The 17,822-nt window shown below is 39.8% G+C and overlaps 1 protein-coding gene across 6 annotated transcripts in view; it reads left to right on the top strand.

The window, feature by feature from the left end:
* Positions 1-17,822, top strand: part of LOC102086479 (transducin-like enhancer protein 4) — a 98,608-nt gene that overhangs the window by 18,543 nt on the left and 62,243 nt on the right. For 4 of the 6 annotated variants that reach the window (XM_065045928.1, XM_065045929.1, XM_065045926.1 and 1 more), the window contains exon 5: positions 13,344-13,406. In XM_065045928.1, the coding sequence (XP_064902000.1) occupies positions 13,344-13,406 (63 nt within the window). Of the gene's footprint in view, positions 1-2,509; positions 2,537-13,343; positions 13,407-17,822 lie in introns of those variants that run through there. The other 2 variants (XM_065045931.1, XM_065045930.1) reach the window with 1 other exon arrangement.

The raw sequence follows: 17,822 nt of genomic DNA, 5'->3' as shown, positions 1-17,822 counted from the left end.
TGCTTGAATTTCTACCTGCCCGTTAGACAATAAATCTGTGCAAGACTCTTTCTTGATTTATTTGTTGCAGGGGTTGAAGGAAGATAATGATGAGCTGTCAAAAGATTAGGCAAACAAGCTTAGTATTCAGCAGTGAGGCTCACAGCTTTGGTTGAGTCTTCACTCCTCAGCATGTGAATACCCCACACGTGTGAGAAAATGTAAATGTAGTTTTGAGCGTAAATGCAAGATGGACTTTGGAAAAGAAATACTAGTCTGAGGGCTATCTTCAGCATAATATAGGAGGAAGGTTTGATATCTGGTCCTCTCTACTAAAACACAACTGTGGTTTTCCACTTTGTTGAAGCAGTGGGATTTAGATGATAAAGTAGGTCGCTTTCTCTGTCTGGGTATCACTTTGCCATTACCTGTCTTGGTTACCCTTCCTCAGAAGAGTACCAGTTTTGGTGGTAGAACAGCTGCAAATTTAGCAAGACTGTATTATCTCTCAGTGCACATCTAACTTAGTCAGCAGAGATGGAGAAAGCCTAATTTACAGCTTGTTTAAATGAGCTCTGTACAGGTTCTGTGGTGGATATTGAGAGGAATTTTGGGGCTGCATTGGTGGAAAATGGCATCTGGTTTAACAGTTTGTTTACAGCTACAGAGTTAAGGTAAAGTGCTCTTTGTTGCCTGTGGATGGTGTTCGGCAGTATGACTGAAGTACTCGGGTTTGTTTTAACCACCATTGAAAGACTCATTCAGGTTCTGCTAACTGAGAAGTCAGCAAGGTTTTACTGTGCCGGCTGTATTTTCAGTTTTTTGGGCAGTTCTCCAGCTAGTCTAAGGCAACTTCAGTATTGTGTCCATGAGCTGAAGTTATACTTGTGATGGTAAAGTCATGGTGTCTCTTGTTGGTGAGTATTAAAAAATAAACTTTTTTTTGCTTTATATTTGCTTTCACCTGTGCAATGTGGTAAATTACAGTAGTGAAAGCGGACTTATTTCAATTAAAAAAATGAGTAATTTTGAACTGCCTTCCCTTTATATTAAAGGTTTATATTTTCCAACTTATTCTTTCATCTTCACTGAAGCTCACAAAAAAGGAAACAGTCTGAGCTATCCGCTAGTCATCAAACCTATTTCCTTTCCTCCTCCCCCGGATTTTTCTGTTGTCTTTGTGAAAAACAGATAGTGATTATACATAAACAGGTTTGCAAACAGTCAGTAGGTAGTTCAATGCTTTTAAGGTTTCCTTTCTTGTATTCTGGCAAATTTCTAATTCAAACAGAATAGCACAACTAAGTCTCTAATTGTCATGGGAAGCTGCTGCTACAAAAAGGAATAATTGTAATAGTTTGTGCAAAACAGGTTCTCATAAACCAAAATAGATACAAGAGATATTTTTTGTGGGTAAAAATGTTAGGATTTGAATGAGTATTTTTCATATAAATACTTGGTTGAAACCTTTTTGATTAAAAGGATGGCAAGATTACAGACCTAGAAAACTAAATATGAAATTAACAAGCCCAGAGACTGCATTTTGGTAAACCATAGAATTACTCTATGGCAAAAAGCCAGCTATCCATTAAAAGGAAAAAAATATTACCAGGCACAGAAATGTGGTTTTGCTGTCATGCTGTCTGCTATAACTGAGAAAACATATATTGTTTCATGAGTGTGTTTTTTCACAGTTTTGACCACAGTGTTTAATTTCATCATCTGACCACTACCCAACTAGTACATCCACCACTAACGTACACCAGTTTTTATTCCTCTGTTGTTTTGAATTGACTGTGCAGTTGGGTATTGGTGATTTGATTTAATAGATGACCTAACAGTGGCTCTGAAGACTAGGAGAAACTTGCAGCTAAACCAGATGGTGTTGCCAACCCAAGAAGTGAAAAGAGGAGAATGTGGTTGATATCAATACATCCTGGTGGCAGGGTAGTGGAGGAAGAGAAATGGAGTGCTTTTCCCTGCATGGAGAAGTACCAGTGTCTGTAGCAAGACAAGCAGCTGCTGTGTGGTTTGTTTCCTTAACCCTCCTCTGGTTTTCTGACTCAAAGGAGTGTTCTCAAAGAGTCTTGGAGGTTTTGGGTGTCTGAGACTGAAGTTTTCTGTGCACTTCAAGCAGGTAGAAGATGGCATTGGTAATGAAATGGGTGATCCTGCATTTGGGTTAACCCCATGGTAAACTGGGTCTGGCATGGGGTTTGTATTTTTTAAAAAAAACTTTTGGGGGTGAGGGAGTAGCTGGGTTTTAACTTGGTTGGTTCATTGCTTGGTTCACCACACACCCACAAAAATGTGGGCAGCGCAAGGGTGGGGTGAGCAGGATTAGCTGGGCTTGGGGAAAGCCTCTGCTCATTTTTATGCCAGTTTAATGTGCATGTGAAGCTACAGCGACAGCCTTTTCTCTATCTCAAGGGTAGATACAGCATAATTGGTGGGTGTGTAATCTGTATTTCTGGCCTAGGCATCTTTATAGGGGAGTTGTGGGTGCGAAATTGGACCAACTTCATGAAAGAATGCTGTTTTGCTGATGCCTTTTCTGGTAAGAACATGTTTAAGGAGAAATACCTTGATATGGTTAATTTGTTTATACAGTTAATTATTTACCCCTTTCATTTGCTTATATTTGACCTACTTTCCGCATTCTAGATGTTTTTATTAAAGTGTGTAGGTGCAGTATGATGAAGAGTGCACTTAACATATGGTGCATCTCAAGTATTTGTCTGAAATTAATGCAATTCATAGTAGTTCTCCACACAAAGCGTGATTTCACAGGGAGTTAACAGCGCTGGAAAAGGTTTCCTGAAATCTACATTTCCCGACCAGAGAGTTTTCCTTTGCTTCATGCCTGCTGTTCTGGTCTTTATGGCATTTTCTTAAACTGTGTTTCTTTAAAAAGTTATTTTAAGTTGAAATCCCTCTTGGATGAAGAGTATTTGGAAACTTCAATAATGCTGATGTAATTTAAAGATAAATGCCATTTAGTGTTGCTTGACTCAGAGTCTGTCCTGGCAGGAGTTTTACTGGGGGAATGCCATTCAAATGAATTGAACATCAAGATGTACTTAGTGTATCCAGCTGTCTTGGGCAAGTGAATTTCCTGAAGACATTAAGGATGCATGCCTTACAAATGTCTTAGCATTTGCTTTGCAAATGTGTCTTCTTAGGAAGGTTAAAAAGAGAATTGTGAACTGCGTGATTATTTTGGATGTACTTCACTAGTGAAACTACCACTTGGAAATATTCACGTTGAAGGATAAAATTACCTGTTCTTTCCTTGTCCTCCTTCACTTAGGGGAAAAATAGCAAGAAACCTCAGTTGCAGAAATGCTGAAATCCAGGTAAAGTTATTTTCAGCAGAGATGGTTATGATCCGTAATGACTGAAACTGTGAGCCATGACAATTCGTATAAATATTTTCTCCTCAATAGGTGTTGGAGCTACAGACTGTTGTTTTGTTGTTGCTCTCAGGAAAGCAGCATTCAGCTCCATCAAGAATCCCTTCCTGTGGAGCTAGTTGTAGCAGCGTTTTGCTTAAAAAAAATGAATATGAATCAGTATCATCTGAGTGGCAGCTGAGATGTGTGAAGTGCTGGAACTTCCAGTCTTCCCTTTTTGGATGACTGCACTCGGTTCTCCAGCTCCTCCGTACTGTCCCTCTTACTCTCAGGGCAACCTGCTCCAGAGAAAAGGGATTGGCATCCTGACTGGCTGTGTCATCGTATGTGGTATGGTGTGAGCCCTGAGTGACAGGGCTGGTGATGGCTCGTCCTAGCTTGCCTGTCCACACCGTGCAGCAGCATTGAAGTTCGCAGCTGGTGCTTCAGTACAAATGTGGCACTGCCATCTCAAAGCATGAGGAAATATAATGAGTCAGTTCTTGAAGTTGAAACTTGCATTTAAATTCAGAGTAAAAGAAAATGTGCCCTAGTTACACACCCTTAGTATTTCAAATAACTTTCACTTGTTGAGTGTTGATTAAAAAAAAAACAAAAAACACAAAAAACAACAACAATAAAAACCAAAACAAACAGCTATCTAGGTGGGAAAAGGAGGAAGGTTTCTCAAATGTAGCCTGATTCTCAGATGATCACTTTATTCCAGAGATGATAATTTCATTCCAGAAACTGGGACTTGATAAAATGCCACCAAGGAGTATGAAACATTTATTTATCTTCAGAAAGAATTAACAGGTGTCATGCTTCCACTTGGTTTAACAACTGAGATAGTAACATGCCTTATTTTAATTTGTGTCATTGCAAGGATCCAGAATTGAAGCTTGATTATAGCTTTGCAGTATTTGTTCATCTCTTTCGGGGTGTTGTTAAAATCATGCTTTTGTGTGCTGGCTTAAAAGGGGCAGGTTTTTTTCTCTTATGTCAAATACAAAAATCTGTTACTTTAATCTGTGGCAGTTGCATCTGACTATTGCTCATTTTTGTAGGACAACAGGAAGTTGCAGTGGAAGAGGAGTTAAAATCTTGTTTCCTTTGTGTAGACTACTTTTCCTTGAAATAAATACTGTCTTTTCTTACTGTATTTCTTAAGCTAATTGATAGCTATTAACCATGTGGTGTGAAATTCCTGGGTAGAAAGAGGAGATGAGGGATTGAAAGTGAATCATGACAGAGTTTTCAAACCCTGTAAGAATTACTGTAGCCAGACCTAACAAATCCACCAAATAGATCCGTGTGCTGATTCCTAGTGTTTATTTTTTCTGGAAGCAAACATAATCAAGTGTGATTATCAATGAATCAAACAGGCTGCGGTCTCAACCTTTCATGCCCTGCAGAGCTGAGGGGAGTAAGCAAAGGAAACCAGAGGTGGAAGAGAAGAAGTAACCTTTTTCCTGATGCAGAAGGGCTGATTCCTGGCCTTCAGAATAAATTGACTTCAACAGTCACATTGCTTTTCTTTTTGGTTTAGCTTGGTTTGTTTTTTTTTGTTTGTTTGTTTGTTTTTTGGTTTCGTTTTGTTTTCTTTTTAAATTTTCTTGTTTGTTTGGTGGTTTTGTTTGTTTTTTTGTTTGTTTTGTTTGAGGGGATGACTTCTGATTGCTACTTTTATAAGTGTATGGATTAGCCTAATGTAGTTCATTAAAACCTGGAACAGCACTATACTTACTGGAGAAACTGAACTTTCTTCCTTCTTTTTTGCAAGACTATTGTGTGTTACCATTGCTTGCAGTGTTTTCTGCAAACTTCAAGACTAAACAATATGACTTTGTAGATGTAGCTGAAGTCTGGCACAATCTTTACAGTTTTCAGCCATGATAGCATATCAGCTTCTCGGTGATTAACATTTGGAGCATACTGCTCCAGAGTAAGCACTGTAGCCATAATACAGGGTGGATGTAGGATGGTGGGTGCCTACAGCTGCATCTGGAACTTCATTTGTATGTATTTGCAGATGAAAAGTGAGTGCTGATGGGGATCAGAAGTGGACACTGACAGCTCTATTTTGTACAGGGAAAACAATTTTAGTGATTATTTTGTGGTAATGTTTAATAAGAGCAGCAGAACACCCTTTCCTAAGCACTGGGTATGTAAGTTTTAGAAGTATGGTTCCTTTCAGATTCACCTGCTAGAGGTTTTTGGCTTTTTCCTGAAATAGCTGCCCTGGAAAAGTATTAAGGAAGCAGTAAGGACACCTTAAGTTCAACGTAAGCCTACTAAGAACAGGTTTTTACTATCTGTCACCTTAAAAAAAAAAAAATCATGATGTACACATTGAAACTACTGATCCCCAATGTTTCTTTCTGACCACTTTTCCTGCTACCCCTGAGAAAGAGAACTTGCCATGTAAATAAATAGAGGGGACCTTCTGGATTGAGTTAAATTAAAACTGTGCACTGAAACCACTGTGTGCACGCAGTAGCGAGGACAGGCTCAGACCAGATTGTGCCATTTCCAGCGGGCACAGAACTGGTCAGACTCTTTGGAGGGATGTGTGAGGGGAGGAATTGAGTAGCAAGAGATGGGTGATTTTGCGTGTACTGCTATGTTTCAGCTATTGTGAGAAAGATTGAAATGGGAAATTCTGACCTAACTGCAGCTAGGAGATAGATGCAAAAGACTGAGCTTGGAGTTGAAGCTGCTTTAGTGTGATGCCACAGGTTTATGAGCTTAAAAAAAAGTTGTGGTGTGCGTTGTTTTTTGGGGTTTGTTTTGGGTTTTTTTTTAAACTGTGAAGTCAGATTCCTTCAGTTGGTGGAGGGTGGTGGAAACTTCTCATCCCTGTGGTATGAAACCGTATTTCACAAAACAAATATTGCTGTGAAATGCTGAGGATTTCTGATAGGGTAAAGGATAGCACCATAGTACCTCACAGAGGACTTCAAAGCTCTACTGATGGAAACAGCACCTCCCTTGCCAGTGTCCCCGTCTTACTCATTTCTGTCTGCTTTTTCAGCGTTACCTGCTGCTTTCCAGGAAGGGATGTTGAAGCTGGTCTCTGCCATTTAAAGTTCCACTTGCAGGCTCTTTTCTGACTGCTCTGCAGGTGCTGAGGGCAGGGCAGGGCAGGATGCAGCTTGCTACGTGGTGGCAGCCTGAAGAACTGAAGGGCTATGGGGATCTCCAAGATGTGCATTTTTATTCGCTTGCTTGCTGGTAGAAGTCAATATTAACAAAAAACAGTGACTTCCTTAAGTGACAGGCTTGAAGCGTGTCTATATGTCACCTTACTTGACTTGCTTTTTATTGTCTTAATCATGAATGATTCAATATGTATCCTTTCTTGCTTAGTTGAGCTCCACATGGTTCTTGAGACATTAAATAAAAGCCATGTCTTATCAGCTCACTTCAGCAGCCCACGGATCAGGATGTGCATTAGAAAATTGATTTTGAAAATTCTGCCACTCCGATTTATTGCTTATGTTGCTGTCTGCAGTATTTTGTGCAAAATAAGCACCTAAATTAACTTACAAAGAGTAAGTATCAAGTTTACAGTGCTTCATGAGCTTAGCTGGGATGTTCGTAAAGAAGGTTGATAGGAAAGTGAGGTGGAAAATGTACCTGTGATTATTTGGCAGAGTCTGGTGGTTCCGCTTGCTTTCAACTCATACATGCGTTGCTCAAATTAAATCTCCTAAACTTCAGCAATTGGCTTAGTGAATAAGTTGTTTTCTGTTTAGTATCCCTCTTAACAGAGAACTTTTCCTATCATTCTCTTCGGCTACAAGACTAGACTCTTTGTGGCTCAGTTTCCAAACACCATTCCTTTAGGGCTGAAGAGAAATTTCATATTCAGGGCTTGCAGTATTTCCTCTAGTTCTGTAGAACTGCAGTAAGCACTTCCAGACAACAGTCTGTGATTAAAACAAAACACATTCTTCTTTATGAAAGAAGGCTTAATTTTCTCTGAAATACTAAGATTAGCTTTTTTGCTTGCTTTATTCAGAATCGTGATATGTCTCATACAGTGTAATAATGTTTTTTGTGCTCACTAATTTGTGAAATGCTTGTTTAGATATTATGGGTGTGTGCATGTGTTCTTGGTAAGCACTTAATAAACTAGATTGATCTTTTTGGCAAAGGCTGCATTGTGTAGAACAAATTAAACCTGAAATAACAGTTGTTTCAGATTATTTTTCTGAAAATGTAATTGCGTATATTCTTTTTCCTACTGGCTGCTGAAATGGGTTTCCCAATAGTGTTTTATTATTCTGTTTTATTTCAACAATACATATATAGTAGTTTTGTTTCCATTCCACTGACAGACCTGCAGCCTCCAGTGGTAATTCTTTACTAGCAATTTTTTATAATTGTAATAACTATGGAACTTTGTGAAATATAGTGGAAATATTTTCCCGAAGTTTATATACTATAAATAAAATCACAATTCCCTTTTTTTTTCCTACACCAAAAAAGAATGCAAATGGGGATTTTTAAGCAACAAATTGATTCTGAACTCCCTATGTATTAGAACATTTCTGAGTATTTTAATATCTGGCGTTTATATGACGCTTGCTTCTCTTTCAGTCCCCATCTGTGCGAAGAATTTGGACATATGCTAAAATACTTATCAAGGCACTTAAAGACATTTCCATATTTTACCCTGTGCTTATGTCCTATTTTAGCCGTGTGTGGCATGAGTAAATTGAATTAAACCCTTACGTTGTCATCCTCAAAGGGATTTAGGAGTCTAATGGTCCATCACATGCTCCCCTCTGCATACAGCTGGTGGCTCCTGGGCTGTGGTCGTAGCCCAAGGATGAGCTTTGCTGAGCCCCTTCAGAGGCCGGAGGTGTAGCCTTGCCCACAGGCTCATCTTGTGAACATTTTTCTGAATGCTTTGTAGGCACGTGCAAACTTAAAGTTGAAGTTTTTAGGCATATTTAGACAATTAAAGTACCATTTAACCATTGGCTTTGGTCAAAAAGATTTTGTTGGTTGAGATCCTAAGCTGTTGCTCTTCTATTGTATCCCTGCAAAAATACTGAGGGACTATTAACTGATATGGGTCTTCATTCCTTTACTTGGGTCCGATTCTGGAAAAGTGATTTTATTATTGTCTCTTTGTACACATAACGTAACAAAACAAGTTATTAACATTGTAGTTAATAAATATTTAATCTTTCTCAAGAAAGATACCACATAAGTGGTTAGGAAGAGAGCTCGAACCTCTTAAAATCTCGTCCTCTATAGGTGTCTCCCAAAGGATGCAAACACTATAAGCTTGCATTAGATAAGTAGAAAGATGATTTCTGCCTGAGCCTTCTCTGCCTGCCTCTCCCTCATCTTTCCTGGTTCCATGCTGGTGTGTTTTTATGCAAAACCAAACATCTTTTGTGTTTAGGGAAAGGAGTAATAGCAGTGTCGATGTTTGTTAACATATTTGACAAACTACGGTAGCAAAAGCCATCCTTTTTATATTTTGGCATAAGCAATCACCCTTTTATTGGGCCATTAATGCTATTTCAGAGCATCGCACTGTATCCACAGGCAATAATTTAGCAGCTGTTTATCAGGAGCTTTCATAAAGCTTTGAATAGTATTGTAACATTCAGTAACCCGAACAACAGCATTTCAGAATCTGTGCTGGTTTAAATGGGATATCCATGAATGTAGTTGTTCAGGGATGCGTGACCCACATAACCTATAAATTTGATTGGAAGTTACAGTGCTGGCATAGGCTGATGGATAGCAGATTAGAGCCCTGATTAACCATGTGATTCACAGGCTGGGAATATATTGTCCTAAGAAAGATTCATCAGATGCAATCAGAATTTCAAGTGGTCAGATGAAATTCAAATGCGCTGTGTGCTGCATTTCCCACCCCGCCTTCCTTCCTTGTGCTTTTCTTCTTAGGTTGCCCTCTGTTATTTATTTATTTTATTTCCAAAGCTGAAAAATACTTCTTTGATGAATCTGCTCCTCACCCTAAAGCTGTCTGTCTGTTATTCATCAGAAAGCAGGTCGCAGTTCAGTGAGCAGAAGAAAAGATTTTAATAGAAGCTGTGCCAAGGGCCGTAATGCATCATTTTAGGGCCCTAATTACATTACAATGACAAATATCAATGGTGACAACAGCAATAACCTACATCCTTTAATGGCTGTGCTGGAAAAGGAGTTTGGGCTCTGTGCCATCAGATTAGACTGGGTTTCAAAACATAGGCCATTAGAAGTGTGTGTGTCCACAGCATTATTGGCTGATAACCGAAGCCCAGTGGAAAGGCCTGTAAATAAATGATGCCTCTCTAAAGCCTGGTCCTATGGGACAAAAGAGGCAAAATTGGATGACCGCGGAAGCAGCCGCGTTTCCGAGGCAACTTTGGCTTTCCGTGTGAGGATTGGCTGACCAATTTTGTGAAATCATACTTTTTCCTTCTGCTGCCAATTAGTTTGATCATGGAAAACCCATTGGCCTGATGTTTAAGTGAAGAGAGATGATCCTAAGCTGGTTTTGAAATGTAGTGTTTTAAGATTTGTATGAGCGTAGAAATATGGACTTATGTTTTATTTTGTGTCTGACATTGTACCTTATGCAAAGAAAACAAGTTTCCAGGCTCCCTGCAATGGCAGTAGGAATAGATCTACTGAGATGCTAACCATCAATTGCGTACGCCTTCAAGTTTTAGGACGATGTCGTGAGAAACCCACTGCTGTCAGCTTCTAGCAGCTGACTCCTTTTAACTTCTTATCCTGTGTGTTTTGTAGTAAACAATCAAGCTTGTTGCTGGGGTGTTATCCCCTACAGTTAACTGCACAAATAGTTGCAGTGTGGAGGTAGACGTTACTTTGTATTTGCTTTGTATTTACTACATGAAAATGTCTGCTTTTAGATTTCTTTTAGTACAGAACATGTAATGTCTTTCTGATCATCTGTGCACATACACAGCGTTTTCTCCAAAGATGGTCAGTTATGTTTCGGCCATGCCGTGCCTCTGCGGTCCACTGCTGCGGGGCTGGGCTGTGTCCTTGTTGGCCAGGTGTTGAGGGAGATAAACCGTAACTGTGCACACAACCACGCAACTTGGGGTACTCATTTTTGGGGGGAAGTGAAGACTGTTTTAATAAGGAAATAGTGTAGAAACCTGTTTTGGTGTAGCAAGAGCTTCTCAGCTTTGTTGGGCCCCTTGCCTGGCTGAGAAATGCCACTGGGGAACATCTCAACATCATCTGAAGCTGTTCGTGAGCTCTTTTTCGTCTCCATAGGTTGAGCTGGGTTCTGTCTCCGTCAGCTCGCTTTCCTGCATACAGTATGAAAAGACTCGCTGTTCTGCACTCCAGTGGGATTGATACCAAGAAGTTTATTACAGTTGTGTAACTGTTCATGTTCAGTCACCTGTTTTCAGTTACTTACAGCTTAACATTTCCCAGGCTTAGAATCTGCCGGAGGTGAATTTTTGTATAAGTACTGAGCAAATACGTTTCAACTACTTTTTGGCCAGAAGAGAAGTAGAAGAGAGATACATACTTCTTCTGTTGGGGCAGGGAGAGGGAAGTGATCAAAAGAAAAACATCATAGCTGAAATAGCTTGAAATAGCTGGGGTTGAGTACCTTAATTGAGAAGAAATGCCTCAAAGTGAGCCGAATAAAATTATTTTTGTTGACTAAGCTATATTCTAGCTGAACTAGAATTTACGTGTTTGATGGAGAAGTCAGTGAAGTTTTACAGCCTGTGTTACTCAGGAGGTCAGATAAGACAATTTTAACAGTCCCTTCTGGCCTTAAAATCTATGAATTGACAAGCCTGTTAAAATTACACACTGAGCTCCTGCATGGCACTTCGGGCCAGTTTTATTCGCAGTTCCTAAACAGTGCAGTGGAGGCATCCAGCTAACATAGCTGTGATGGAAGAGTAGTCTTCTGCTGAGCACAGCCAACGCAAAGGCTCCCCAGGAGCTGCGCAAGAGGTGGGTAAGGTTGTGACAGGCATTTTAAAGATGGGTAGGAGGAGTTGTTTTGCAGCAGAGGGAGGCATCCTGCGCCTTTTTTTACTAAGGCACAGATGCGTGTTAAATGGTGGGTCAGAGGGGCTTCAGCTCAAGTCAGGACAGTGGTACTTGGGAGTTTTGTCTTTATAGGGGGAAGCCTCAAAGAGCAGGATGTGTAATTTTCTCTTTGGTTTTAAAGCACTCAGGAGATTCCTTAAAAAAAAACCTCAAAAAACAAAAAAAACCCCAACAACCTGACTGGGACACAAAGTTTGGAAATGGTACTTGAATGACTACAGCACAGGTACTTTGGAGCTGTGCTTTATATTACGGTCTACAACTCTTTAATCAAGTATTGTTTCTCAGGTAGTGCTGTATTGGATTGTGCAGCCTCTCTGGCTGAAACTTTGATGCACACGTCTTGTCTTTCCTGTACTGCTCTGTGTAACATGCAGTTGTAAATCTCTGTGTCAACTACCATACTGAACACTGTCTATTTAAAGGGGTATTTAAGTTTTACGGTCTAGGTTATCTGGTATTGCAGGCACACACAGACCTTTGAAATTAGCAGATAATTTAACTTTATGGTGAACAGAATGTATTCTCAAGTGTCCTTTACGGTACCTATGCTGCTGAATAAACAGAAAAGGTGTAGTAGATGAATGTAAAAAATGAGGACTTGCATAAACAGTCAAGACCAAAGAGAAGATACTGGGACAGTGTAACACAGATTGCTATATAAATAACCTACAGGAGTTTAGATGCATTTCAGAGAAATGAAGCAACTGTATTGCAAGGAAGTGTGTGTGAGCTTGAGTGTATTGCAGCGTGCACAGGGCGACAGAGTCAGGGTCACAGGTACCCTCACCTCTGGCATGCCACGTCTTGTAGTTATACAACTGTGTAACTGTGGTATTTCCTGAGCCCAGATTTATTTCATATGTGGTTCTGACTTTTTTTTTCTGCTAGTTCTGAGCCTTTCTGTTCTATAGGTTCTTGTCTAAGCACTGCCAGTTTAAAAGACAGCATAGTAAAATGGCTGGAAGCATTGCTGTTAAAAGAAGCAAGCCTAAATTGTGCAGGTTTTTATGTCTTCATCATATGGTTAGTGACTTGGCAAGAGGAAGGGCATTCCGTCCCACTGTATAATGAGGAACTGACACTGGTTACAATTTATTATAAGAAAGTTATTATTTATTGTAAGAAATTCTATGTGGCTTTAAATAGGCTGTTTCTGCAGCTCTCATTCTTGTGTTAAGTCTCCAAATCTCTTCTGTCTCTATTGAGATTTGCAGATTAAATACACAGAATAAGAATTGATTTCCAGAATGGAAATAAAATGTTGTACATTATTGATTTCTGATCACAACTGCAACACCTGTAACTACTATCAGCCTTGGGTTTGATAACAGCATAAATATGATACAAGACTGCAGTATCCCCTTCTAAAATATGCTGTAGAGTGATTACCAGTGAAGTAGTATATTGTGTTGCTAATTTTGTAATGATATGCAGTGTTGGTATAGAAGTAATTGGTTTATTTGTTCCCTTCGCTTACACTGGCATTACTGTAATTTTAAATAATCCTGCTTTTTGCCTCTTAGGAGAGAGTTTAGTTTGATACACAGTATTTTGTTTGTCCTTTCTGCTACATCCCCTGAGGATTTTTTCTTTAAATGCCTTTGTTTGCATAATCAGCATTAACTTTTCTTTGTTGTCAGTTCTAAACTGTGTTTTTTAAGGAAAACCGTTTTGCCAGAAATTATTACCTTCCTAGGTATTGTTGAATTGGTGTCCAAATACTTTTGTCGTTTTTGATAATCTGTCCTGGCCAGAGGGTGACTAGAGATGTGAAAATAAGAAAAGAAAAAAACCAACCAACCAAGCAAATGTATCTTCTGTGTTCATGGGTGACCATTGCATCTGAGAATTTATGTAATTGAACTTCTTTCTTCTTGTCACTTGCAGGCAGAAATTGTCAAGAGGCTGAATGCTATATGTGCGCAAGTCATTCCCTTCCTGTCCCAAGAGGTAGGTAGTCGTTTGTACTGGTGCTCATATAAATGATTGTCTCATCGTATCTATTACAAAAGTGGGACTTCATGTTGCAACTGTTTCTTTATGAATCTCTTGGTGCTTGTAGATGACTTTCCACTGTGTTGTTATCATTGTAATTTCATTATCTTCTTCAAGTCCATTATCATATCATTTAAATGTATTTATGAAATAGAACATGTGATGTGCTAAGCAAAATTTTAATTGTTTAAATATTTTGCTCTCGTGTACAACGCAGTTTTTCTCACAATTATGACTTTGTTGGTCTGAAATCAGAGGATAGCTTGCAAAAGTGCTAGAAAGGCATGATTTGTGCTACATTCTTGGCAGCAGGTATTAAAGTTCGGCAGAAACTTCTATTTTGGTATACCAGGCAGTGATGTTCAACACAGCAGGCATACAAATGCAGCCTTTTTTCTCTCTGCATCCCAGATTTCTTTTTACCTTAAATCCTTTTATGTTTTCTGCGTATTTGGGGAATACAGACAGAAAATTGAAACTTGCTGTGAGCTAATTTCTCTAAGCACTAATTTTCTCCAAATTATGATTTGCTGGTATTATCTTGAGTGCATTGCAGATACTTTGAGGGGTGCTGGGATTTGGGGGAGTTGTTGGGTGCTAGCGAGGGAGCCTTGTAGCCACAGGCATGTGTGAAGTAAAATTAAAGTGTGGCTCATGAAAGGAGACCTGGGGTGCATAAGGGCTTCCCCTGCCCACCCTCCTGGAGGAATGGGACTGGAGACTGGGGTCTGTTGGCACAGGCTCGCATGCATCTATTTAATGCATATTTTCATTTCAGTAGAGTTGGTAGCTGAGAAGTCAAAGCTGGAAGGTGTATTTCTATGCATTGCATCTGTAAAGCACCGTGCTTGAGAACATGCTATCACTCTGTCCAGCCTTTTCAGTTGTTCCATAAAGTGCCATTGCTTTTCAAGAGAGCTGCTCGTCTTGCTGCAATTGAGAGGCTGTGTGCTCGGTATTAACATTCAGCTAATGTGCTGCATGTGTGCACGCGCGTGTGCATCTGTGTGTGTTTGAAATGAGAATAATGCTATCAAAACTGGACCTTGACAATGTTCATGAGTGCGACTGTACTGTCTGCTGATAAAGATGGATTTGTGGAAACTAAATGATGTGTAATGATCTAGTTATATCGCTGGGAGACCAGAATTCAAGTCCTGCGTGGATCTAAAATGAGTAGCTGTTGATTTTGTATTTTGACTGCTACAGAATCTCTATACATCTAGTTACGGGGTTTTATTTGCTGTGCAGGAATTGCACAGCATATAAAAATGAGGTGTAGAGTTGATTCATACTCATGCTAAAGTGAGCACTAAAATGACACAATTTTGAAACAAAGGCAAGGGTGAGTACTTGGCAGGCAAAGCTGTGATTTTGGCAAAGACATGGGATCAGCATTTCTACAACAGAGACATCTTCTCCAGAGTATGTGATACCGTGTTTAGAAACTTTGCACCAGCATACTACTATTGGTACTGGTACTGCTATTTTCAGTTGAAATGCTAAACAAAACTTTATTACCATACACAAATAAGTCACGCTGCTCTACTTGCTCTGCTTCCACAAACCCAGCCCATGCTCTTTCTTAGAGTAGGTGTTTCTTGCCAGTTAGACAAGTAAAGGGATTACACGGGCTTGAAGAAAGATGTGTGTGGTTCACAGTGACTGATAGATTTTGGCCTTTGATTTTGGAAATCCTAGCCTCCACCCCTTCTATATACTCCTGTGGAATTGAGGGGAAAAAAAAAAAAAAAAAAGAAAAAGAGAGAAAAAGGAAAAAGTCTGTAGTTTTTTGAGCTTTAATGTTAGTGGTGTGGCACTCAGGTGTGCACGAATGCTGTCCTTTTTCTCTGCTCCATATTCATCGTGTTCTGTCCATGGAGTTAAATTGCTCTAGAGTGTTTCTCCTCAGAGCTGACATCAGTAAATTTTAAGTCCCTGCCTTAGAGAGAGGAGGCACTGTGAACGATACACATCATACTGCCTTCTCTTCTGTCAAGGAGGATCTCCCATGTGATGCTCAGAGGCAGTAACTTGGGACCTGTGAGACTACCTCGTGGCCATCAAGCTCAGCATGGAAAGCAATTTTGAAGTAATTCTCAACTTAACCATTGCAGTAGCTTGTAATTAATATGGTAGTCATAAAAACTATTTAGGTAGACAACTAAGATGATCCAGATTGTAAATTGAGAAAATGACATCCCACTTCTGTCATGGGTATAGTACCTCCAGAGAGGGCTTAAGCACACCAGTGTCACTGTGCTAAATGACTGGTGATTACATTATTAGGCTTGATATCAAAGCTTTAAACTAAGCAGCTTTAGACCTGAAAACAGGTTCTTGTACTGCTTCTGTGTGAGTGAGCCTCTGCTTTTTAAATCCGTGGCCCATAAAGTTTTCTTCACCTATTTGCACATCTCATTTACCAAGTCTTACAGCTCCTCCTCTGTGAATGATGCATGATGTGAAAGCTCTTTGGGCTACAGAGGAGATGGAGAGGTCAAAAAAAGTTCACAACCTCAGCGTTTTCATGTGCATTGACAAAGACAAAAAGGAACACTTCCAAAAAGCCAGTGTACACATTTGTTTTGTGTGGAGGCAAGTGTGCTCTTTGGGTCACCTAGCAAGAGCGGAGGACGACTGGACAGCAGAGAGGCATTGAAAAGAGGAAGTACAAAACATCTTTTCAACTGTCTTGACAGTGCCACCGATCATGGTAGTTTTCAGGTTGGGGTTAGGAAAATCTTGGTCATAGTTTGACCTCCATTAGTAGAAACACTTATTTTAATCAGTTTATATTGGCGTATGCTGATGATTGGGCAAAAGAGAACTGATCTCCAGATTTGAGTATTCTGCTAGTCTTGGTTTTCACCTAATTTGTGTCTTTAAAAAGTGAATGTCTTAATGGAAGTCTCTTTATTTCATCATATAGATTAACAGAGGATTGCATTGCAGCATGCTTTTGCTGTTTATGCGTTTTGCATACAGTTTAATTGTAGAATAGCGGCTGAAAAATGTGATCAGGCTCCTTTGTATTGTGCCTCAGGGAAAAATGAACAAAATACAGTGGTTACATGCACTGATGGCAACATTATTGCCTCATAATAGCACCAGGTTAACTTGTCTTATTGCTTGTTAACTTTGTAAAGAATCAATGGCTTGCGATAACTCGCTTAGAAGTAAGAAATCATGACCAAAATTGCTAGAGAACTTGTGAAAAGGATGCAATTACAATACATCACCCTGCCATGTACTTCTGCATGCTTTGTTTTGGGGGACAATCCAGTAAAGCATTCTGGAATTTCTCTAGGCTTCAGTCAGTTTTACTATGCTGTACATTATCTAAGCATACATAGAAAATCAAGTTCCTAACCTGCCTAAATACACAGTCAGGTGGTACCTTGTTTTTTACATTGGCTCTGGCTTCGGCAGACTGAAAAACAGCAACAAGAAATACAAGCTTCCCATTTTGGTAGGCAAGAGTGACTTTGTGGTTGAGGCATGAGATGGACCTCAGGGGTGATGTGAGTTCAATTTCTGCTGTGGTTGCAGGCTTCCTGTGTTGCAACAGTAATTTTTCACCTCCCTGTGGTGTTGTGAGATACCAGTGTGCTCAAAGTAGTTCCTATTGCATAAAGTGAAGGGGGTGCCTGAGAGGTTGTACGTAAATACTTGGAGGCTGTTTGCACTCAGTTACTTTAGTTCTGATCTGCTGCAGCTGGTATAGATAGTTCAGTGTTCACGTAATTGAATGATCTGCCCAGTAAAATGCATCTCATTTTGGGTCTAATGATGTAGATCATGCCTCTGTTAATTTACACTTCTTCTCAACTGAATTTACCAGCTGCAGCACAGTGTGACACTTGCACAAGACTGCGGCTTTCGGGTTGGGGCTGGTTCCTGTCTGGTCAAGGCGGTGTGTGTGGCTGGCTGCAACCTGCGGCTGTCGTTGTGGGACCCCATGGGCTATTGAGTGCTGAACAACCTCATGTGCTGGATAATGGTGTTTGCTCAGTGTGGCTGGAGATACACACGTATCACGGTTACCTTATTTTGAGTAAATATTGACTGTGTTTATATTCATGAGACACATGCAAACTGGCTGATTTACAGCTAATGATGTAGTTGTGGCAACCAGGAGCTCAGGACAACCTGCAAAAGCTACTTAAGAAGTCAGATAAATGTTCACATGATTGTCCCCTGTCAGCTTCCATGGAAGCATTACGTAGGCTGGAGGAGGCTGTAATAATTTTTTTCGGAAGGTGCACTTTCCATTCCAGCTACCAGTGAACTAAACAATAACAAGCTAGAAGGATTGCTCTTTAATAAAAATCTTCAGCTTCCTGTGTATGATAAGGTGGTCAAATATAC

Source organism: Columba livia, chromosome Z, assembly GCF_036013475.1.
Source record: "Columba livia isolate bColLiv1 breed racing homer chromosome Z, bColLiv1.pat.W.v2, whole genome shotgun sequence".
Lineage (NCBI taxonomy): Eukaryota > Metazoa > Chordata > Aves > Columbiformes > Columbidae > Columba > Columba livia.
The sequence above is the reverse complement of the archived record's forward strand: the minus strand, read 5'-3'. Positions and strand labels throughout refer to the sequence as shown.